Source organism: Egretta garzetta, unplaced genomic scaffold, assembly GCF_000687185.1.
Source record: "Egretta garzetta isolate BGI_Z169 unplaced genomic scaffold, ASM68718v1 scaffold514, whole genome shotgun sequence".
In the NCBI taxonomy this organism is placed as follows: Eukaryota; Metazoa; Chordata; class Aves; order Pelecaniformes; family Ardeidae; genus Egretta; species Egretta garzetta.
Window position 1 is genome coordinate 553,738 of NW_009259483.1, and position 24,082 is coordinate 577,819.

Sequence of the window (24,082 nt, forward strand, 5' to 3'; positions counted from 1 at the left end):
ATAAAAATCTGAGTTTGCTTTTTGTTGCCTGTTGAGACTACTTTGGATAAGAGTGCTTCATATAGGTGTGTACCCATCTCTGGGCAGTTTCTATGTGTACTCATATATCTAGAAAATGTATACTGTGTTCTGCCTTACTGATGTAATATGCTTGCCCTGTTGTTGCTCCTTCCTAGGCATCCAGGTAAAGTCTCTGCTGGAGAAAGGATGCTGGGTGAGCTGGATCCTACCTCGCTCAATGCTGTTGTCCTTCTGTTAATGCTTGTAAGAATTTTTCAAATATTTTTCTATTTCACTCCCATCAGCAGTTCAGTCGCTTTCTGGTATTAAGGGGAATAAGGACTACTAAGGCTTATAATGACCCATTCCAAATGCTTTAAAACATGAAATGATCAGAAATCATTAAAAAAAAAAGGTAAGAAAAAAGTGTTGGAAGCTGTTGCCGCTCAGACTCACTCACAGAGTGAGGTCACTAAAACATAAAGATAAATTTCTCAGAGTTTCAACTGGAAGTCAATTTTCCAATGGTAATTACATTATGGAGAATCTATATGCTCCACAATACACTATGGTCAGTGAGTGACAGTTTCTACAATCTATAAATAATCCATTATCCTTGTGGCTGAGGAAAAGCATCATATATATAGAACAGCATAATAATATGAAAGTCTGTTACTGCCCAGTTCTTTACAAATTCTCATGGAAATACTGGAGAGGAGAAATGCATTTTCTCTTCTACTGGGTACAGCAACACTATGTATTTTATAACAGATTACCTCAGCACTATGGTCAAATGGATAGCATGGGATATAATAGACATTTTTAAAGGACTTTCTTTACATGGAAAACCAGAAGAAATTGAAGTTATTTGGCTCTTCACTACTCAACCTCTCCTGCCTTTAGTCGCAGTATTTCATGCTGCGGCCCCACTGACTTTTCATGTCTCTGACACACCCCTACTTTTTGGTCAAGAAGAGAGATTATTTTTGAGAGGAGAGAGCGAGCTAGGACAAACTGGGAGGTAAAGGAGATATTTGACAGCAACTATGGTAGAAAGGTTGTCTTAAGAAGAAAGATTTCCTGCCATTTGCTGAAGATGCTCAGAAAAATAATTTCTCTGATTGCATAAGGTAGCGTTTTCTCAAGTTAGATCTCTCGACCAAGAAGGCTTTTCTCCAGGTTTCATACACTTGATCGCTGTGATCTGGAATGCAGTTGCTGCATCTGGATCTGTGATCCGGAATGCAGTTATGGGAGACCACAGACTGAGGTGACATCCTGATCTTTATTTATCTGGAACTTGGTCTATTCCTTGCTTTAGAAGAATAGAATCAAAGACTTCAGATGATATCAGAAGCTGACTACAAGATGCTGGAGGGTGTGAGCACAGATGTGATGTGCTTGCGACAGAGAAAGCCCTGAGAAAGAGGGCAGCTGTTTTCTGTCCCAGCTGGAGCCTGCACAGCTTTTTAACTCTGCCAGCCTGAAGAGAGAGGTGACATTCATGGAAGTGAAAAGGTTAGCCCTCCCCCCTCCATTTATTTTTGGAGATAGACACTACTTATTCAAGCTTGGCAAGGAGTACACAAAATGCCCTATGCTGCTTCTCTTGGTCCTCCATTTTCTTACACACCTATTCTCTTTTATCTGTTGACCAGCTCCCAAATGCTGACAATGTGGTCATCAAAATCAGACCTTTATAGTTCAAAATTCAATGTAAGTCTATATAAAGAACACCAGAATATTTCTGGAAAATCTTCTATAAAATCCCAAGCCAATTTGGCCTGACACGTTTCGAACAATAGTGCCACTTTATAATCTTGTATCTTGCAATATTCTCAACTCCATTTAATTAAACTCTAATGTGGGTGGTATTCATATCCTTCATTGCCCGAACACCTGAGATATTGATGAAATAACCGTATCTTTCTCAAACTGCATCAGTATCTGCTCTGCCAGCAGACATGCATTGGGAACATGTGGGTCTGGCCCAGTGGTTCTTAAAGTAGGAGCCTTCTGTGGGGTCCTGACATTCCCAAGCAGGCTCAAAGAGCCTATGGAAAATGCAAATGCAAGATAAAACTTGCAGTCAGGGTCAGGGGCTTGAGTGTGGAAGTCTGCTCAGAGAAAACAAATATGGGAACTGCTGGTTTCATAACTGTCCCTGCAGTTCAAGTGTGACCTTCTTTCTTCTTCTGTCATTCTGATGCTACTGTTAACACTCAAGGGCTATTTCTCTAAGCCTTGTCCAGAAAAACAGATTCTTTCAGTGTCAGTGCAGCGATGTGAACCCCCATCCTACCATTCTGCCAAAACTGCAGTAAGAGCGTGAAACATCCTTGAGGCAATCTGTAAGGCAATGAAAACAAGGGAATGTGACTGCGAAATGCCAGGGCTCCAGCATCAAAAAAAACTTTCCCTCCCAGACTGCGTCTGGGAGCACTTAGAAATTTTAAAAGGTGCTACCTGGAGATACGCTGGGGGAGAAGAAGAGAGAAACAATCCTTTGTTTTACTAACACACAGGAAAGTTTAAATCACTGATTTTCTCCCATCAAAATTTTCAGGCTGGAGAAATTTCCAGTGTCTGAAAAATGAGTCTTTCTGCTATTCCATCAAAGAAGTGGAGCTACCAACTGGAATACTTATACAAGCATGCCTAATTCAGTAATGCCAAGAATGGCATTTATTACTAATAGAGGTTCAGAAAAGAACAAAAAGAAATTATTCCTTAATTCAGTGCTTGATTTCTTGGAGTCACTTTCTGGTGACAGAGCTACACTGGTAATTATCTCAGTCATTGCAAAAAACTTTCCCAGGACTGCAGGTTAAACAATTACAACTCACATTGAAGGACTAAGAAGAAATTTTCACAAGAGTATGACTTCCTGAAAAAAAATCACTCCCCAAAATGACATTTGTCCATAAAAAATATCCCGATAAATCCCCTGGTAGGAGCTGTCACAAAGGCATGTCCTCTCCCAGTTGGGCACAGGGCAACTGCGAGGTCCTCTCAATACTGTTCACAGCAATGTGCCACCTTTAAGTCTACTCTCTACAATAATGAAAAAGATCTCTGCCTTCAGTCACTAGACTGTTTGCCACAGAAGAAACATCTGTCTCCATGGACAGGATGTGCTTCTGAAGATGCCCAAGTGTTTTTATTTGACATCTGCAGTTAGATGAGCAATGAAAATAAACTGTGTTCCTCCTTGTGAAAGGCATGAGATTTTCAAACTGAATGGAATTATAAACTCATTGGAAAGCTGACCTCAGTCCTCATACACACTTGCCAAAACCAGAAGAGCAGTGTTTGAATGCAGGAGGAAATGTCCTCTGCTCTCTATCTCCATAAAAAGAGCTGTTGATCATGTCCTGTGTTAAGAGAAAACTACTCTGAGTTATAAAGAGGAACTAGAATAAAAGAAGCAAAAGTAGCACAACCCTTGTGCATGACTTACATTTATCTTGCAAGGAATCATGGGGGACTTCTCCCTGGGGACTTTCTTCCAAGTCTCCGTAGTGCAAGACCTTGTGATTAGGTGAAAGTCGACAATACCAAAACTTGTCTGTTAAAATAAATGCATTAAACAAGGTTACTCACATGTCTTCATGACCATTATCAATAGCATAGGAGAAAGCTTACTCAAACAAGGCACTACAGGGAAGGACTTTCTTCTTTCAGGAGGAGGAATGTGTGGGGTGTATGTAAAGTAGGACAGGGACTTTGCTCAGTAATTTTACTTGATTAAATTAAGCCCGCAGTAATACACCATTTTTGTATTGATTCAGTCACTGGCTCCAAAAATAAATACTAGCAAGAAACAATTGACTTAGCTTTACATGATATTATACACCCTTATGGCCAGAAGACTGGCTAAGTAACCACAGCTTTGAATGGCTAACTTTAATGTACCCACAAAAGTTTCATTTTTAGCACCTACTATGTGGAAATTAAGTCCTGCCAGCTGTCTTGTGTGGGACACCCAAAAACTGATGATAAATTTGAAATATCCCATACTTATGAAAATTATGACTCATGTCTTTTTATAGACATGGGAGAACACCCCCATATTTACAGAGGAACTGGACATAACAAACATGCAAAGATGTAAAAAGCAGACGTTAACTCCCTTGTCCTGCAGATAACTCTGCTTTGCATGGTCACAAATATACATGTGACCATGCAGTTCCACTCCAGTTTGCATTTTAGCCCGTCCTAGGAGATGTATATTTACACAACTCCTGCCACCTCCTGCTTTGCAGGGTGTAATTCCACCTTAACAATATTTGTTAAAATCTGCTCCTGTGAAGAACGTCACCTTTGCAGAGCCAGGCCACCAGGCCGCCTAGTGTGCAAGGGTGGCGCTTACCAATTTCTGAAATGGCAAGAATGAGGTTACTCTTCCTTGTCAGAGCATTTTCTGTTTAATAAATAGATCACATAATGTTAAGCTGTCAAAAATACAATCTTGTTACATCCAAGCCATAAATCTCCAAACGTTCAGTGCAAGGCAGGATGTTAAAATGCCAGTGGAGGGGGCAGAGGGCTTCTCTGCCTCTGTGCTGCTCTCGTTGCTGGCAGCGCTGATGCCATGCCAAGCAGCAGCCTAAGGGACCATTTAGAGGAAACGTTAGCATTGACACAGTCCCGCGGTGCTGCAATCGCCAGGAGCAAATGGAGCCACAGTTTGGATAAAATGTCGGAGGAGCTGTACAACCACCAGAGCCAGCATATGTGAGCTCGTTTGGGGTGTTAGCAAATGAAGGATGTTTTGGCTCTGTTAGTAAAACATTGGTTTCATGGACCCAACTTCTTTCTAAAGGACACTCTCCAGTCCCTTGGCCAGCCACTTAAAACGCAATGCAATAAAACATGGAGAGAGGCAATTCAGCTTTGAACGGCAAAAGTGGGCATCCACATGTCCTTTTAAATTTTATCACAGTGGGTAAAAATGTTTGGGGGAACACCACACACACACTTCAAACCACTTTCTGAGTGTGTAGCCCCTTCTACAGAAAGGTTTCAAAAGACCTTACAAACCACTGTCAAACGCTCAAAACGGCAATGGGAGAGGTTCTGGTTAGCTACTACGCAGGCATGTAAAACACTGAAAGATTTATGGTAAAGAGCCTGAGATTATGATTTTGTGATGCACACAAAAAAAGAGCTCCTGCAATACAAGCAGCCTGGGACTGTAGCTGTACATATGATGTTGCACAGTATGGGGTGAGGAGGAAAACCCGACTTGCAAAGCTTTTGTAGGGATTTGAAACTAGAGCAAGCAGAAGCCCTCATTCAGCAGACTCTCATCTGAAGAGCACACACACAGGCAACTCGTTGGGCTGTCTGTGAGTCTCGGAAGGATGTGTGTGAAACTTTTCTAGATTTGTACCTTTTACAGGAAACTCTACCAGGACCATTTCAAAACCTGATACTTAAAAAATATTCCCCATTGAATCCGACTGTAGACCATTGTGCCCCTTGCCTACCTAAAGAAACGCCCCTACTAACAGTAGCAGGAGGCTCTCATGTCTAGCTTTAGCTGCAACCCCATTGCTTATGAGACCATACAAAGGAAGATACCTTTCGGTCTCTAAGATTACAACACTCATGTTTTCCTAATAAAAGCTAACATGGTCTCACTACTTGCTCAATAACCCGGCCAAGAAGATGATATAACTGGGGAAAAAAAAGAATTCCTTTCAGTTTAGCACAAATGGGGCTGGTGTTAGTGGGGGTTTGAAAAAGGTCTTCTTAACCTCCTCACAGTTACAGCATTTTGGTAACCTTGTTCCTGTTTTGACCCCCTGCTCCAATAATAGAAGAGGGAAAAACCCCTCAGTGAAAATGTCTTTCCTTCGTTTTTAGGAAGGGGTGAGTTTTATAGGAAGAAACCCTAGCTCTGAAGGCTGGTGGAGCCTTTTACAGCAATTCGCCATAACCCAAGGTTAATTAAAGAACTAACAGCCATAGACTGTAGCTTGAAGTGTGTCCAACATGATTTTTCTGTGGGCTCACTAATAACTGCCACTGCACCACAGCTTTGCCGTCAAGAGGAAAACCCTTAAATGAAACCTACAAATGGAACTAATGAGGTTCCCTCGGCCACAGCCACGAAATGACTGCCACCGGCCAGGCTGAGGAGGATGAGCAGCACGTTGGTGATGGGAAGTAACCCTTGCTTCTACCACCACCTCAGCCTTACCAGCTGGGATGGTTTTTTCAGCTGTGCATGATGTTACAAATAGTTTATCAGATAATATCCCACTCATGTGATTTCAGTGCCTCGGAGGGGAACAGTTTTAAATGGGATGCATGCTATTTTACTGTAGTGCAGGTGGTGAACACAATTTTATTGGAGAAGTAGTGTATAAAATAATGCTGCAGTCAAAGATTATACGAAATTGTTTCCACCGATAAAAAGGATAAAGAAACCTTAATTACAGAACAGCACGTGGGAAATGGCCAGCATTTACTTTCAGCTCTAAACTGATAAACAAAACAAAACAAAAAGCAAAAGAAAAAACTCTTTTCTACCATGATTAGAAAGTGATGTTTATAAAACAAACTACCGTCCATACCCTCCCAAAGCTCTTAAACCCAAGTCTGCGGAGCTGAAGCGCCACAAGAAGCTTTAAAGATGGGACAGGCATTTCTCTATAGACCCTGTACACCACAGCTGGCAGATCCGTGTGTATGCACACAGCTGGAGTGGGGCAACCGTCTGTTCATGATGGAGTGGAGTTTGGTTTGGTTTTAGGCCCAGGCTTACGAATTTGCCCCAAAGCCCAAGCCCCTCCTATGAGCTACAACCCTTATTTTGTATCCAGTGTTATTACGCCTGCCTCTGTAAAACCCTTCCTCAGAGCAAGCAGCTGTAGGGAGGACAGTCGCTAACCATGGAGTCTTTAGAGATGATGTGGGCTTGTGGTTTCATTGCAATTTCCGGACACTACATCATTTACACTTCCCGGTGAGTCCTTATGTCTTTTAGCTCACTGACCACTGATGCAATCAAATTAAGGTGCTAGAGATTCTTCTTCGGGAAACAGAATTAATCATTCTGGTTTTTAACCTGAAAAGGTTTCAAACAAATTGCTCTGTTTTTTAGATAATTGCTAGAGCAGCCAGTGGGTTAAATATATCGCAGCACAATGTTAAAGATTATAGATGAGGTCAAAAAAAATTCCCAAATAACAAAATCAGCTACAATTTGGCTAGAAGAGTAATATTCAAAACTGTGTCCAAATAGCAGGGCACAGAACATTTTGCTGATGGGCTACAGAGTGCTTGGCCATTCACATAGCATTTCCAAGTGCATTAACGGCCAATGACTCATATGCCCTTAACAATGCTATCCCAGGTAAAGAAGTGTTGTGGTTAGCACAGAAGTGCTTTATAGTTAGAATCTGGGGAGGAAATAGCTCAGATAGATAGGCACGGACAAAAATCTGAGAGTATACATTTTATCCCAAAATACGTTCCAGATTACTAAAGAAGTTTTTTGTTCAAAGAAAATCTTCCTCATGGATTTAGCAACGGGAAGGTACTTTTAAATGGATCAGTGAAAACATATGTATTTGTGTTGATTTTAGATAGATGGATGTGGACTCACCCTTTTTATTTCGTTGTATTGTCTTTCTCTAATACAACCATAGTGACACATTTTCACTCTAACTGGTCTTAACTGCTTAGACGAAAGCCAGCAAGCCCTGCAAATGACTGGTGAATAACTGACCTGTGGCAATGCTGGAGGTATATTTGATTAAGCAGTTCCTCTCAGCAAGTCACGCGCTCACAGAATATTATTTTTTATGGGACTATGGATGGTGGGATGGAGTAGCAGCAGCAAAGAGGCTTGGCAGAAAAAAGACAAAGTGTGTGTTCTCATTCAGAAGCATGAGTTACTTATCCTAGCAAGAGATGGGAAACTCATCTCCACTTAATTATTTTGTTTTAATTTAAGCTTTCTCTTTCCAGATTACTTCCATGGTGCCCTGTGTTTTTAATTTAATGGCGTGTATCACGAGGCTTCCCTTCCAAAAATTACTGTTCAAGAAACCTCATCTTTGGCTGCAAAACCACTTCAATAACACGCAATTTCTCTATAATCTTTATAAAGCTAAAAGGGGAATTTATTTCCAAGAGCGCACCCAGCAACATAAACTACAAATGCACTGGATGACAGCATCAGAAGTATCTATTATCCTCAATAAAATGCCTTTATCTGCTACTTAGCTCTACTGGAAATAATAACTTTAGGGGTTCTAAAGTGCTTTGCAGGCTTTTGCTTTAGCCTTCTCCCCTTTCTTTTAGGAATTAACTACGGAAGGGGAAAGCTGAGGAGGTCTATCTATCAGCTGATGTCCACGGTCAAGGAACAAAGTGGGGATTTGCAGAGCTTCGTGATCTGCTGCTGAACAATGACCAGAAGGGCAAGCTGGATTTTGTCGTTTCATTTCCAACTGATTAAGAATGCTTAATAAAAACAGGAGTTAGTGCTGCAGTTCTCCTATGAAACCTTGTGAGGGAAAGGCCATGTATTCTTTGAAAGTGCTAAGGATCCTGCTGGGACAACAATGACATTTCTGAATTTTGGCTACAGAGAGATCCTGCTGATATGACAATCCTGTGCTGAAACACAAAAGGCAGAGATCTGACTACAGATACCTCACAGCTTAATCTTCAGCATCCCCCCAGTGAATCACCTGTTGGATTGGAGGCTTTCCAATGCCAAGTATATAATGAAAGTGTTTCACCTCTTCTCAAAAGGCCGTAAGAGGCTGTAAACTCCCTGCTCATTTGTTTGTAAGTCAATTTTTTCAACTTACTGTGACTAACCATGTGTGTCCTACCACATGTTCAAACAACAGTCTTAACACAAGTTTGCTCTGGAGTCTTCATCATGGGATAATGCCTGTTAATTATTTTTTAAATGGGCAATTTAATGCTTTCAGCTTCTCCTGCGTAGGGAATGTTCAGGTTCTTCTTGTACAATCTGTCACAAGGTTTGTGACATTTGTTTCAGGGTTGTCTCAAAGGAAAATAAGAATCATCGGAAAGGTAAAAGAGGCAGTATACATACTAAAGTAAAACACCTACCTGATCTTACTGCTCTTACAAGTAGGCTGCCACATAACAGGCAAATAGTGATGCCTCACAGCACTCCCCATTTCTGTTTCAGCTCCATGTCAATCTGGATGGACCATGGCCCTTAAAGGGCCTTGGTAATGCTCCATGGCAAGTGAATTCAGCTGGAGCAGCCGGCAGGTGATGGGGCTTCTGAACCCCCAGGTAGCACAGGACACATGCACATGGAGGTGTGTTGGTGGAGAAGAGATGGGGAGGTGGGGTAAGGCTAACAGAAGACACAGGAATTTGGGACTTGCACTGTTTTTATCAGGACATTCAAAGGAATTGTCTGAAAGCCTGACTGTCCTGATGTTTAGTATCAGTAGCTAAACCTTTGGTCCTCCATTCACTTAACTTCATCTCCTAGTTTTTGACATCATGACAGCCCTGGTCTTATAGCTCGCTCTGCTTGGGGTACAGAGGATCCTGAAGGATAAAGGCTGATTTCAAAAGACCTGCTTCTGCTTTGTGCCAGCTCCTACTATTTGCTATTTGGATTGTGCCAGGCACTGTACATACCTAAAAAAAGATGCCAGCTGAATGGCTTATATGCCAAACATGCTTGTGTTTACAAACCATACTTTGCTTCTTCATTAGATTGCACAGTGTTAGATCTTACTGAGTTTAGTCCTGGTGGCCTCATGCATCAACATCTGCAATGGTTGTGTCTTCTCCCTCCCTCCCAGGGGGATAATTTACACTGCTGTTTCAGGGAATACAGGGAGTCTGACATAAAGCACACAAAACTCTTAAGAGCATGCAGAAACATGCCCTTCTATATGGCCTTACAACTGACAAACCAATATATTTCAGAGAAGATCAAGTTCTTCAAGGCATGGCAGAGTGTTTTATTTGTTTCCAAAGTATCGTGAACTTTTTTGGCCCTGTATAAATATGACATCAAAGCAATTAATCTGGTGGCCTATACAATTCACTCTAAGGCATAATACATAGCAACCTTCTCAACTGTGGACCAGAAGATTATGTTGATTTATTTTTTGATTTTTTTTTTTTAACTTCAACTCTACTTATGTAAGTTGAACCAATTTATACCCCCTAAGGCTTTTGATCCTATAAATCATGAACTAACAACAGTTTAAGATAAAATAAACAGTCTATCTTCCTCTTGGAGACCTGCCAAAAGAAGAATGTTTGCCACAAACCCTGCTCCATCCCTAGAATTTCAGTCATTCGGATTAAGGCTCCGAGAGGAATAAAATAAACAACCCTCTCTATTGATAGCCAAACCAAACTACGCGTTACTTTAGCTACTTTCACTTCATGAATATGCTGCTGAAGGGAAAACACATATCATGCCTCCCTATGAAATATTCCCAGCAGAATATTAATGCTCTTTCTATAAACTCTGTGCAGTGGGTTTCATAGGTGTTTGTAGGCTTGACAGAGAGGACATAAAGCTGCATCACATTTTTCTGCAGCTCAACCCTTGCATAAAGGCTTTGAAATTTTCCAAAACAACCTCCCTACATTAAGGAAAATTGCCTCCTTGTTTCTAAGGAAGGAGGCACTGCAGGGGTACTTCTCTTTGTGAAGAAAGCAGTTTTCCCCAATTGATCTGAATGTCTCAAATATTGATCTTTGTCAGTTCTTACTCTTAGCTTTTGTAACTTTCTAATTTGTATTGCATTTACAGCAGAAAACAAATGGCAATCTGAATCTTCACAAAATGAGAGTTTGAAAGGGAAATTTTTGGATATGACTTCCAATTAATCTGCTGAATTTACACTATGTCCCTGTTATTTTGTCCGAAGAAGCGTGCCTCTCTGAGGGGAAAAGAACCATAGAGAGTTTGACTGTATAAAATGAGCTGTAAATCTAGCACTGAGCAATGACTCATAGGATTGGGAAGATAATCTTCTCATGTCAATCAAGTATTCATCTGAAGGCACACAAATTACTGATCTAAGTGCTTTTTAAAAGTATATTTAAACACGATAATATATTTAATGTGTATGGTAATACAAGACAGAAACCAAGGACAGGCACTACTGGAGGGCGGGGTGCAGAATGAACTCATTGCATATATAAAGGTGGTCCAAGTCTTAGAGATTCAAATTCTGGTTACGCCAAGTTTCAGGTGCTATTCCAGCAGAGGCAGAGATTTTGTTTTGAGATGCCTCTCAAGAAGCCTGGACATCCGGGCAGAAATCAAAATACTCAGTTCAGAGTGCAAGACTGCTGCTTAAGACTTTTGGCAAATGCTGGACTTGTTCCAGATGATCTGTATGATGCAGCCAAAACCAGTTGCAGGGAACCACAGAAAATACTACAACTGTAACTAGGAGATGCTTTCAGATGCCCCCTGGTAAAAGCAGTCAAGACAGCACTACAACCAAGGATCTTCCCAGAAAAAGTAGTATTCCTCATCTCAACTTTTAGACAAAAGTGACAATAAAAAGCCAGACTAAGCAGCCTGAGCTGTACCTTGCCGACGCCGACTGTTGAGTTTCCTAAAGCAAGTGCCCTCCACAAGTCGATTGAGACGTTGCTGCTTGATCAGTTCCAAGATCTCTGGCTGAATCTTCTCTTTTAGCTCCCTTGGGAAGAAAGAAAGTAGGCACTTGTCAAATTCAATCAAAGACCATCCTCTTTCCTCTGAGACAGAGTCTCACAAGATGTTTCTGCAAGGAGTTTGAAGGGGACAGCAGTCACTGGCAGGCCCAGGACAGAATCTAGTCTGCTAGAGAAAAAAACCCTTTTGCCTATAGCAGAGAATGGGAGTCAGGATATCTCTGTTGTAGACATCTCCCTGCTATGACATCAGTGTGTGACTTGGGCAAATCACTTACTTGTTTCTTACTTTACTCATCTAAAAATAACATTTGCTATAATGCATCAATAAGGGTTTTCTGTAGCAAATAATGCTTTTTCATTAGCAGGACTGTGAAGGATCTGTCATCTTCTTGTTTTTATGTTATGTGAGAGTCTGTCACCATTTTTTGCACGATCCTCTGCTGGTATACTTTGCTAGCACTGTTATGTAGGACAACACAAGAAGGCTAAAACACATTTTGAAACAACAATAAAAACCAGCGAGCAATGCCAATGAGCTAAAATAATGACTAGCGCTATATGCTTGTTCTTAATTCCATGCCATTCAAATAATTATTACCAGAATTTTATTCATTATTATCAGGATTTTGGGGAGGACTAACCCATGACTAGGGATTGCTCAAGGATCAAACTTTACTCTTGCCAGGAGTGCAGAAACCCAGTGGGCATTTAGAAATAATACTATATATCCTTCAGAAAATCCATTTTCTATTGTAAGAGTTCAACATGTCAAGAAGTAGGCAGAGAACGTATGCACATAATACTTAAAGTTTCATTTCATACACCATCACATGGATTCACAGATGTCTGAATTCATTAAGATTCATTAAGAATACATAAAAGACAGGTTTAAACATCAACTCGACAGCAAGCCTAGTAAGATTAAAAAATAACTGAATGTGTAGAGGATTTATAAAATATGAAGTGTGTCAGAACCATAATTTTCCATTGCTGTGCAAATTAGGTAATACCAAAAATCATTCTGTCTGGCAGTATGTTCCAGCAATCATCATCAAAAGGAAGCAAAGCTGTGGCATCCCATAGAGACAACAAAAATTTCTCTCTTCTCGAAAACTTAGGGAGCCCAGGCTCTGCTGATTTCCACATTCATCTGGATCCTACACCATTGATCTGCCAGACCCCCACTGAAACCATTGGAAGTCCTCTGCTAGAAAGATCAGGCCTTTAAACAAAAATGCCATCTTTCCCCCACATATTAACAAAATGGTTGGAGTTCTTGATGCATAACCCACTGCACGTTTACAAGCTGTGAAAATCCAGCTGGTCAAAAATCAAGGAAGCATTGTAACTATAGAAACAGGCCACCTTTTGGAAATGTATTATTAGTACTTTAGGATAACTTCCAAGCACTGTTGTTTTCTCATTGGGAACTAAGATATGAATATGCTGAATGGTTAAATACTGTGATTAAAGAATTCTGTGCTTGAATAAATGCCTTGCCTTTACTGAGCTGATGAGCTTCCCCATTCCTCAGGTAAGAGCTGGGAGCAGGGGCTGAGGAGAACAGTGTTAAATGATGGTCGGGGTTGCAGACTAAAATCTCCAGCTGCACTGATTTCAAACATTCAAGACTGCTATAAACATCAGCTTGATATTTAAGTAGTTTAACTCAAAAATTGGATGGTTATCATTAAATAGGTGTTGAAGATATCATAACATCACAGTTGTAAGATATTACTGGAGAAACAAAAAATGAATGAGACACCCAGCACATTAATATCTGACTGTTTGCTCATAGTATTCCTTCTTCTGTCCTCTAAAGCCCCATCTGCCCTTTACAAACCATAGGAAAAAAAGGATTTTTAACCAGTCCGAAAATAAACTTCACTCTCCAAGGCAGACTTCCATAGGAGGAAGGGAGGTAGGAAAGAAGGGACACCTTCCGCCTCTTTGCTGATGTGCTGGAGTCCTTCTACACATGTGCACATATTTGCCCTCACACCCGTGAAGCTCAGAGGTAGCACTCACTCTCTCCTGCTTTACAGTCCCCATACTTGAACACGCAGAGGTTGTGGAGAAAACTCATTACTCCATGGAGAGACAGTCTTCAGTGACTTTGGAATTCAGTGACACCCCATAAGTCCATCCATCCCTTGCCACAGTCACCTGCGCTTGCTGTCCTCAGCAGCTCACGCAACACACAGTTACACTGAATTGTATGGTTTTGAGCTATTTTTCAGATACCATGACTCCAGATACATTTTTGCAAGGTGATCCCACCACTTAGTGTTCCTCACTGTCAAGGCTTCTGTTCCACTGCTTCAAGGTGACAGAAATGGGGTAGAACAATCAAACCATGGCACACAGTTAAACAAAAGACGTGCTACTTTGAATCTTTACATCTCCTTCAGAAAGCCATCTGAAAGCAATGGAGTTCAGTTCCTCAGGGTCTAAAGACAGGAGGGCTAGAAAAAAAGTATCTCTGTACAAGAAATAGGTCCTCCTGCCTAATTTTAAAATCAAACAGGAAGAATGAGGTAAAGGAAGATCGTAAATGCAAATATGTCTTGTGAAAATTTTATTTATTGTCCTTCAGATGATGTCAGCTTAACAGTTTGTGCCTGGCAAGGAGAGAGAGAACAAACTTGGAAAGACTAAGGACACAGCGGCTTTAAAAATTGCTATTAGTTTCCTACTGTGTTCCTGTCATGTAAAAATGGCAAAAGTTAGTGGGCTGCTAAGGCAGAAGGGTTGAGGGAACCACACAGTAATATATATGATTGCTAATTTTCTGGTCTCGCTGGTCTCAGCACTATAGGCAATACTGGTATCGGTTATTTGCTTTCAAAATAACAGACTTGAATTCTTGGCAAATCTGAAAATCGTTAGAAATTATCTTTTAATTATTCAAATTATACTAGTTCTTCTTCAGTTAGGTCTGTCCCCAGCTTTTACCTTTCCGGCTTATAGTTAAGGCTCTTTCTTGTTGGCTGTTTTCCTTCCAGGATGGGGAATATTACAGACATTTAAATCATTACAACACAACAGAAGAGTAATCCCAGAACTGCTTTCATGTGTTTTGTCCTTTTATCTTTCAGGCTTGTAGCTATACCCTCTCCTAATCACTTCACACATTCAGAGTGGGCATTAGTGACTCTTTTTAACATTGTAGTGACTCTTTTTAACATTTAATATCTGTAAGATAAAAAGCCAAAAAGCATCCACATCCCTCCCTCTATTTCCCTGTATGTTGCCAGGTTTCACACAGATGTTACTTAGCAATGGCTCCCTAGCTGGCATTAACTCTCCTTTAACCAGCAAGTCTCCACTTGGACGTCAGGTCTTTATCCAGATCTTTAACCCATCTCTGTTGCCATTTAATGCGTCAAGGAGATCTCTGGTCCTCTACAGGCCCACAGGATTCCCAGACACCTTCTTCTACAGTTGTTCAAAATGAACCAGTGACACTTTATCATTTTGTTGTGGAATGGCAGTTTGGATGGTCAATAATGATCCCAGAATCATGAATGGATTCTGTTTTGAAGGACTTTTTACTTTCTCTAATCAAAAGTAGAAACTGAAAAAACTTCACCTCACGTGCAAAACAAAGTTGTTGCAGTTATGAGGATCTAAGGCAACGCTGTCCAGCTAACACTCAAATCCAACTTAACTGAAGCCTCTCTCATCCAGTGGCTTGAAAACTTAAAACTTCAGTGCTTCACACAATGAACAGCAGAAGAAAGACTTCTATCATGTTCAAGGCAGGAAAAACCATCATCTGATTGCCATATTCTCACGCAGTATTAAACAAGGTCTGCCGACTTTACATTCACTATTGTGCTCAATCTCTTTTAGCATATCTGCAAGGCTTTAAAATATACAGCACAGCCACGATGCCATCTATGCAATTTGAGACAGTTCAGTACAGGGAATCAAATCAAAAGGGGAAAATGAAAGAACTGTTTCTTTTCACAGTCAAGAATAAGTGATCATGGATGCAATCAAAATGCAAATGCACAGAGTTAAATCTCTGCAAATGCAGTTGTGATTGCTTAAAGACCTTATCGATTTACTTGGCTTTTATAGCCTTTACGCTTAGCCTTTGTCCTGAATCTGAAATGAGTCTCTGGTAACACTTCAGTTGCTTTTAACTATTTATGTTGGCTGTTTCACTCATTCCATGATGGGGAAGGAGACTCGGCACTGTGGCGGCAACTAGCCAGGGTGATACTGGAAATAAAGAGCTTGCAGAGGGCACTGGCAAGTTTCACGAGGCTAGGCAATGGTGCAAGAGAATATAAATAGTTGACCTGTATCATACTTAAACAGCTGACTCATAGGGAAAGCAGGGAAAACGAGAAGCTTTGGTGACAAGCTTAGCAGTACTGAGCAGCTTTGAACCGCTAAACATGGCAGGGGATTGGCAGGGGATTTCTGAGCAGCGTAATGAAGCAAAACTGACTGGAAGCATTTGTAGCTTTTTAATTGATGCATTACTATGAGTGACATCAGTTCTAATTGGGCATTAGGTCCTATCTTCTAATACACTGTAAACATAAAAGAAGCATTCCCCCTTTGGTATGATCAAAATTTAAGTGTGTAATTCTACTTAGCTTATGCTTCTGCTGTTGCCCTGCTGCCCCTGGAGGAATGTGTCCCCAGAGCTTGTACTTAGACATCTGTATCCTTTAGAAACACGTCAAAATAAACATCCTGCTTCTGAATCCTGAAATGCTCTGATCCAACCTCTTCTGTATACCTTTGCCTTGAAAAGGAGATTTGGAAAATCACCAGCCATTCCACCTGAAATATGGTCAGGATTTCATGATGTTTCAGCTGATGCTTCTGGAGTCCTCACCATTTCTCTGCTGATCTCCAAAGGTTCCTGCCATTCCCAGCACACCATTTATGCAGCACGGAGTCTGCATCTGTCCTGTGGCATCAGTTCAGCCACAGGCCCGAACTTGGTCCAGAGCCAAGTACAACCTCCATTTTTCATATAACAGAACAAAGGGTATTCTGGGAAATGCGAAGGAGCTATGGTGGCAATATTAGCACCTGATAGTTTGCAGTAAACAACGAGGAAATGAGAATCCCAGTGGCTAGCTGCCAGAACATTATCATTTACAAATAAGTAACTGCTTGTCATTAACACCAAAGACAATGCCATAAGCAAAGATTCATATAGAACACCACTCGTTTGTGGAGCCAGTGTGTATTGGCTCCTCTTCTTCTGGGCTCCTCCCTGTCTCGCTCAGAGAAGTGACATTTGGAATTTTTAAAGGCCCTTGGACAGAAGACAAAGTTGTGGTGTTTGTCTTTTTTTTTAAAAAAACACAAACCCCAAACCTCAAAACACTACCAGCACCAAACCCAGGTTCACAATCATGCAAAGCTAGGAAATGTCAAAGCATTGTTTCATACAAATAAGCCCTGCGAGACTCTGTAGGGATTTGCTGAATCTGGTTTAACTGAACTCAAAGAAAAAGTTACGATTCCCAGCAGAAGAAAACATAATGCACTTCAACCAGATGCCTCGCTACTGCTTTTGAGCATGACTCCCTGGACAGCTTTCCTCTTTGGATTCTCCCAGAAGAGCTCACAAATGTCATTCACATTTGTTAATCCTTCCATGCAAAAATGAGTGGGGAAAGAAGACAGTACTTACAGAATCGGACGAGACTGGAAATCTTCCTGGTTCATTCTTTCAGACTGGCGTATTTTCAGTATTTCTGTGTAACTGAGATTCTGAAGTTTGCTCTTGAACTGATCCAGAGAGCTAGGCTTGGTAGTGAGCGCTCTCATTATCTGTTCCTTCACTACCTGCATTACCTGCGGTTGACAAGGAAAGGAAAAGAAAACCTATGTTAACACTTTCTGCGTTTTTGTTTCACATCTTATTCTGGGTCACAGTAAGGTATAGAAGATGATTAGTCTAGGTATAGAAGATGATTGTGGTCTCAAGACAATTTTTCAGTAGCATAACCAGAAAATAAGCCAACTTCTGACAGGGCATCACAGCTTACAGCAAAAGCTCGATCTGCTCTGTAACAAGAAATTATGTTTTTTGGGGGGTGGTGGGGAGGGTGCCATTTATTGCTTGGCTGTCTCCCTGGACAGCTAAATTACAATTGCTGGTTACAGTAGTTTAAGTCCCGCTCTGTCTGTGGTTTGTGTGCCCACGGCAGCAGTAGCATGGCTCTTCTGCATTCTGAGCTGAGATGATGCTCCCATCAGGTCAGGGACAAGCACACATACACCACCAAACTCGTAACAGCAGAAAAAAGCTGTAAAATCCTAAGGAGCCGACTGAGAGTGCAGATGCACAGCCCGACTTCTGCCAGCTCAACCCGGGTGAAGTGCACAAGCCGCAGGGGCCAGTCTAACTGCCCACAAGAGAGGCTGCAGAGAACTTTTCAGGCCTTACAGCTCTCTTGCTGGGTCTTAGAGCTGCTCTCCTGACCAGAAGGCAGTATCACAAAGCTGCTAACTGTGGCCCAGTTGCCTCCCTTATTCCTTATGCCCAGAGGCGATGGGCACACACTGAAACACAGGAGGTTCCCTTTGAACATCAGGAAAGACTTGTTTACCATGAGGGTGATGGAGCACTGCTACAGGTTGCTCAAGGAGTTTGTGAAGTCTCCATCCTTGGGACACACTCAAGAGCCATTTGGACACGGGCCTGGGCAACTGGCTCTAGGTGGCCCTGCTTGAGCAGGGAGTTTGGGCCAGATGGCTTCCAGAGGTCCCTTCCAGCCTCCACCACTCTCAGATTCTGTGAGAGCCTTATGCTGCAGGGACATTATAGCCATGCACAGTGAAGGAAAGAGAACTTGCTAAAAGAAACCATTAGTCAGGGGGGAGAGAGAGAGATCAATTTGCCAAGGATATTACAGGATTGCTTTTGAAGCTATGCCATAAACAATGCAAACCAAAAAATGAGAATGAAGGATGGCTGGGTAACAGCCATCTATCTGCATATTAATTATATTATCAGGAGAAAACTGCTGAGACACAGTTAACTAAGGGGAATTGCTTGGCTCTAGTTCAAATAAATACATATCACAGATTACTGTCTGTCTCCTCGCAATCCTAGACTCATTTCCTTGGTGCTGGTACAGATCACACACTTTGAAATATTTATCTGATGCTGTGCTTAAGTTGGCTGAAAAAAACAATTTATCAGACTTAGAAAGGCCCATCCCACCCAAATCCAACAGCTAAAAAACAGTAGGAAACGGTAACACCCCCCTGATATCAAAGCGGGTGTGACAGAAATTAACAGCGACACAAATAGAGGGCAAAAGATTTTTCTGCACTGTTAATTTTCCTTTATTCTTTCATCTTCACCATGTATCTTAAAACAGAAGCTCAGCCCCTCAGAGGTCCCCTAATCATTCTGAAAATTTCTGTTTTCACATGAATATTTCATTGCTTCACAAATGTTGCTCAGCCTTCTAACTCATTGCCTGCACTATGTTTTCTATTTTTGCTTCCTGAGATGTAACTTCTTTCTCAGATGCGATCTAAGCACTCATTTTAGCTGTGTCCAGCAGGTGAAACTAAGCAATTAAAGAACTGAAGATAATCTCCTTCCTTACTACAGGGACTACATCCATCCCAGAGATCTACTTCAAGAGGAGCAAGATACTTCTCCCAAAGGTGCTGGCTCAGGTGAGCAGCAAATGCTTTTCCCACATTTCCACTCCCTGGATGGGGCAGTCTACCCACGCTCATTTGGCTCGGGCCTTGCTTTGAATGCACCCTTGCAGTTAAGATCCTACTCTTGGTAAATCTTGCAAACCTGGCCCAGCAAAGCTGAGCTCCGCTCCATCCACTCCTACTAATCTAATAGGTAACGTCGCTATGTATTTGAGGAAGTCTTCTAAAACGTAGTTCGATGGTAAAAAGCAACATTGAATTCTGTACTCTACACCTGCATACTCTTCATAGTCTTCATTTCATACACAGAAGTCTTTGTTTTTAGATGGTGGCCATGTGCAGCTAAATCCCTCTGAAGAGTTACTTAGCTGGCCTGCCAGTGAGGATCAGCTACTTCCCCATCTGAAAGATGAACTCCCACCTGCTGTCAGACTGCTTATAGAGGGATCAACGCCGCCTCAACTGCATTCGGAGGGCGCTCACCAGACCACACCCATCCAAGCAAGAAATGTGCTGTCACACCTTGGAAACGACAAACTGGAAAGCCAAACAACCACAACACCTGAAAGTTAATGGATCGTGCTCAACAAGGTGAGTGGCATACTACTACTGATTTCCCTGGGTCTTGGTTTAATACCTAAACAGGCTTAGGAAACGTAATGAAGGAAATGCCCTCAAAGAGGTAGTGGGAAAAAAAATGAACAAGACAATCCCAGAGACAAGTTGGATCTTTAAAACTATCTCTGTCTTCCTCTTTCCGCCTTCCTGACAATGACTGCTTACTGCTGCTAATTAATATTAATTTATATTCTATATATTTATATATTATTAATTAAGACTAATTATTATTAACTACCAGGAATGGAGAAGAGGGGAGAGACTGGAAACTAACCTTGGCCATTGAAAACTTATTCAGCTATTGGTACTTCCTAACACTACTGTCCAGTCTCCCAGTGAACTGGGCTTAACTTTTCACCCTCCCAGAGAATGTGACATTCAGCCGCTGGTTTCACTTCTGCTTTCTCGGGCCTGCTGAGAAGTTGTGCCAGACTAAGTCATTACGTGTGGTTTTACAGCTGGCCTGCAGTCACAGTCACAATTTCTGCAGTATCATGCAAAAGAAGCACGCAAAACCAGGTAGCTTAAATCAAACATCTAAGCCCCATCGCTGCTCATGGGATCAAATGCCCTGGCCATTAAAAAAGCAACAAATTACTGCGATTTCTAACAGACAGACATAGTATAACTGCTAAACTAACCATACCTCATTGCTATATTAACTATCACTACCATATCACCTTGATTTTTCATCACTAAACCAAATTTGCAAGCAAATATAGTCCTGCAATCGCTTATGCATGCGTACAGTTCCGGTTTCATGCATTCATTCAAATATCTGTACAGATCTATTTTTTGTTGCTTACATATAGATTTAGTTTCCGAAATTCAGGCACTCACACTGGGGAAACTGCCTCAATGAGTAGTTTTTCCCCATTAAATAAAAGGACAAACAAATAAATAAATACTGCATTTTACGGAGTTGCATGTATGTGGATCTTCTTTTCAGTTTGACCTCTGAACCATCCATACGAAGCAGTGCTCTTTCTTGCCTTAACAATGCAAAGGAGGTTCACATGCAGTAGACTTAAGAGACTGTCATTTATGCTTGGCTGCAAAATCCTGTATAAACCCTTATCTCCCTTCTCTGGTACTCACTGTTGTGGTCAACATGCAAACAATGCAAATTCTTCTTCTTTGCTATGATCTGTAAAGTTATTCACAGGGTACCACCAAAGAGCTCCTTGGTTTAGCGGCTCGCCGTGCTGCCGAGAGAGGAGGCAGGAAGCGTATGCCCCAGGCCCAGCACATAAAGGGGTGATCGCTTGCCTTGTAATGTTCATAGCCAACGCTATTTAACTAGCTGGCCAAAATGTCAAAGCTGCTGATTGCATTGAGTCTCTTGAGCATTTGGGAATCACTGCCAAGAACTTCTAATCTGTTCAATTTCCAAAGCTGTGTTGCCAGCCCTTGATTACTGCTGTCTGAGAGACAGTATCAACCCTTCCTCCCCATGTGTCTGACCTTACAATGAAATTAAAGGTATTCTCTACTCAATGTGATTGTACGTAAACATTGTAGACAGTTGTCTTAATTACATTACGCTTTGCTACTCTTACTGAGAAATGAGTGTTTCAATGGGCGCATTTGCTTTAAACCACATCCTTTTTATCCAACGGCCTCTTGTACAGTAAGAGAATCCTGAGTTCTGCATTACGTCTACGACAGGTTAATTCACTGAAGACATGAAGAGAAAGACAGCAGGAAAAAAGAATACTTTTTTTCGTTTAATCACATAGGACCTTATTCCCTATTTTGTATCTATCTAACGTGTCTTATATTTTTCTACAGTCACTATCACCATAACATTAAATTATTTATTTTTCGTTAAGCTGTTTTAGTCTAGCTTTGTGTTTATCTTATTTGACCTCATCTCTGTCATATCACATTCTGACTACTTCGCCTTTCTGACATTTTCCCCCTCTTTTACTCTTCCTTCTCTCTCGCCATGACAACTTTTGCCTATGCAAATAAAGTCTCTTCCTTTCAGGATGGAGCAGAGGTCTGAACAGTTGGGCTCTACAACAAGAGGACAAAAGAAAAAGACAGAAGTTGTCAACATCAGAAAGAGGAGTTTATTAGGGCCAAATTCTACAGCAACCTTCCCACTGACTGCATTTCAGTGGCTTGTTTACAACTATGGAAAGCAGAAGCCTCTCTACTTACCCCATACCAATCCAAAATTTGTCCTTGGCACTGACTGGAGAAGACAGGCTGCCATCTCGGACACCTACCACTGTCTGCAAGCTTCTGGAAATTTGAGCCTTCCGCTCACCAGACACATTCCTTCTACGAACTCACAGCATCAACTTTCTCAGAAACCTCCTCCATAACAGCCTGAAGGGCTGGACGTTCACAGCCAGCCATCTATGGAGCACCAGACAGGAGATGACCCCTTCTCATTATTTCCCCACAATATTGGTGTTTCTCTTGAATAATCATGCCCTTCCACATGTAATGACCCTCTCACAGCAGCAAGAACACATCCAGAGACCACCACAGAAGCCACAAAGTTGTACCTCTAATATCTTGGGGCACATGTTACGCTTATTGCTGCTTGGTGACTAACTCGGGGGGTTGCGTGTGTTGGTATGTTGTGCTGACTGATTGCCATTAACCTTGGCAGTCCACCTTTCTTCTGCACAGACAAGACTTAGGTATAAATCCTGAGCCCACATTACAATTATGTGCTTTGTTCAGTGCTTTCCTAATTTGTCTCAAAATTAGCAAGTACTGCAAGGCATGATTCCCCTACCTCATTGCAGCATACGATAAAAGAGCAGCGGCTGGACTGTGCTATATCCAGAGACCCCCCTCTACAACCAGACTTGAAGCATCTGAGATGTGAGAAATTTTAAGGCTTCATTCACTACCTTTTCCCAGTGACCATTCAAAAAAATCAACAAGCCAACAAACAGAAAACATGAGGAAAGATATCCCTCTGCAAATTGGTTGTCAAGAATTCATACCTACTTTCCTTCCTATCTAAATGTTCCCGAAAAGAAGCAGCTTGGTTTGTACAGGGTGAAAAATGAAGGAGAAAACATAATTTGGTGATTGAGATCCAGCTTGATCATTTCAGTCACAAAGGGATTTCCTTCAGTTAAATCCACAGAGCAGGCAAAAATAAGGTTGTAGAATGAAATGGACAAATCATTCTTAACAAACAGTGCTTACTGACAAAGGACGCCATAAAGAAAACTTTACTCTGAAGGGAAAGGAAATTACTTCAGTTTACAAGCAACCTGCCAACCCCTTTAATGAAAACTTTACGTGTTTAACGTGTGCACCAGGTAATTCAAGACAATTTTTTTTTAGCCTGTTCCAAAGGATAAATTGTCTTAACTAGATCAATGGTTATATTTCCAGAGTACTCAGAAGAGTCATCCTGAGAGACTTCAAGGTCCTTGGAAGATAATTTAATGCTGTTTCCCCCGCCCATCTCCACATATGTGCATGTGAATTCACTACACTAGACCCTCGGTCACAGCCTGTACCATGCTTCCACTCCACATTACTTTAGAATATTAATCCAAACACACCATCCTACACAAGCAAATTTAAACTCGGTGCTGGCACAATCTAACCATTGCCAAGAGACTCAGAAATTCCAGACCATTTCTTCTATCACAGTCTGCATACTCTGGAATTACAAAAACACCCTAGTTTTCAATCTTCTTAACTGTTCCAGAACACAAGGACAGCTACTGTAGCCAGCGATAAAGAGGCAACGCTAAGCCGTCTGGATGTACATAGCCACAGGAATAATTAAGTTGATTCATTTTCAGGCAGCAGGATGAGAAAGCGGCTGTCAAGAGGATTTAGCAGGTATAAGCTCTGATACATTTTATCACTTCATTTTCTGCAGAATTTAAAAACCCACTATGAAAAAAAAGTTTGTGTTGCTGGGGTTTTGGCTTTCCTTTTTTTTTCCCCTTTTCTTTTAAAACTCTTTTGCTTGTGATTATATTTTTCTAGTATGAACCAAGATATCTTCAGTTTGCAGAGAAGAGACTTGAAACAATCCAGTGGTTTTGATCAAGCTGAGCAGTCTGTTTCCGCGTGGTATCAGTATCAATATCATCACCCAGTTCGGCAGGAATCATTTTGCAGGAATACCTAGCATGAGCAA

At 41.4% G+C, this 24,082-nt stretch overlaps 1 protein-coding gene across 2 annotated transcripts in view; it reads right to left on the reverse strand.

Moving 5' to 3' along the window:
- The window catches only part of ELMO1 (engulfment and cell motility 1), a 314,062-nt gene that overhangs the window by 11,630 nt on the left and 278,350 nt on the right, over nucleotides 1-24,082 (reverse strand). For both annotated transcript variants that reach the window (XM_009637203.2, XM_035892761.1), the window contains exons 17-19: nucleotides 17,339-17,502; nucleotides 11,581-11,693; nucleotides 3,461-3,568 (exon numbers count right to left, since the gene is read on the reverse strand). In XM_009637203.2, coding sequence (XP_009635498.1) covers nucleotides 3,461-3,568; nucleotides 11,581-11,693; nucleotides 17,339-17,502 — 385 coding nt within the window. The remainder of the gene's footprint in view (nucleotides 1-3,460; nucleotides 3,569-11,580; nucleotides 11,694-17,338; nucleotides 17,503-24,082) is intronic.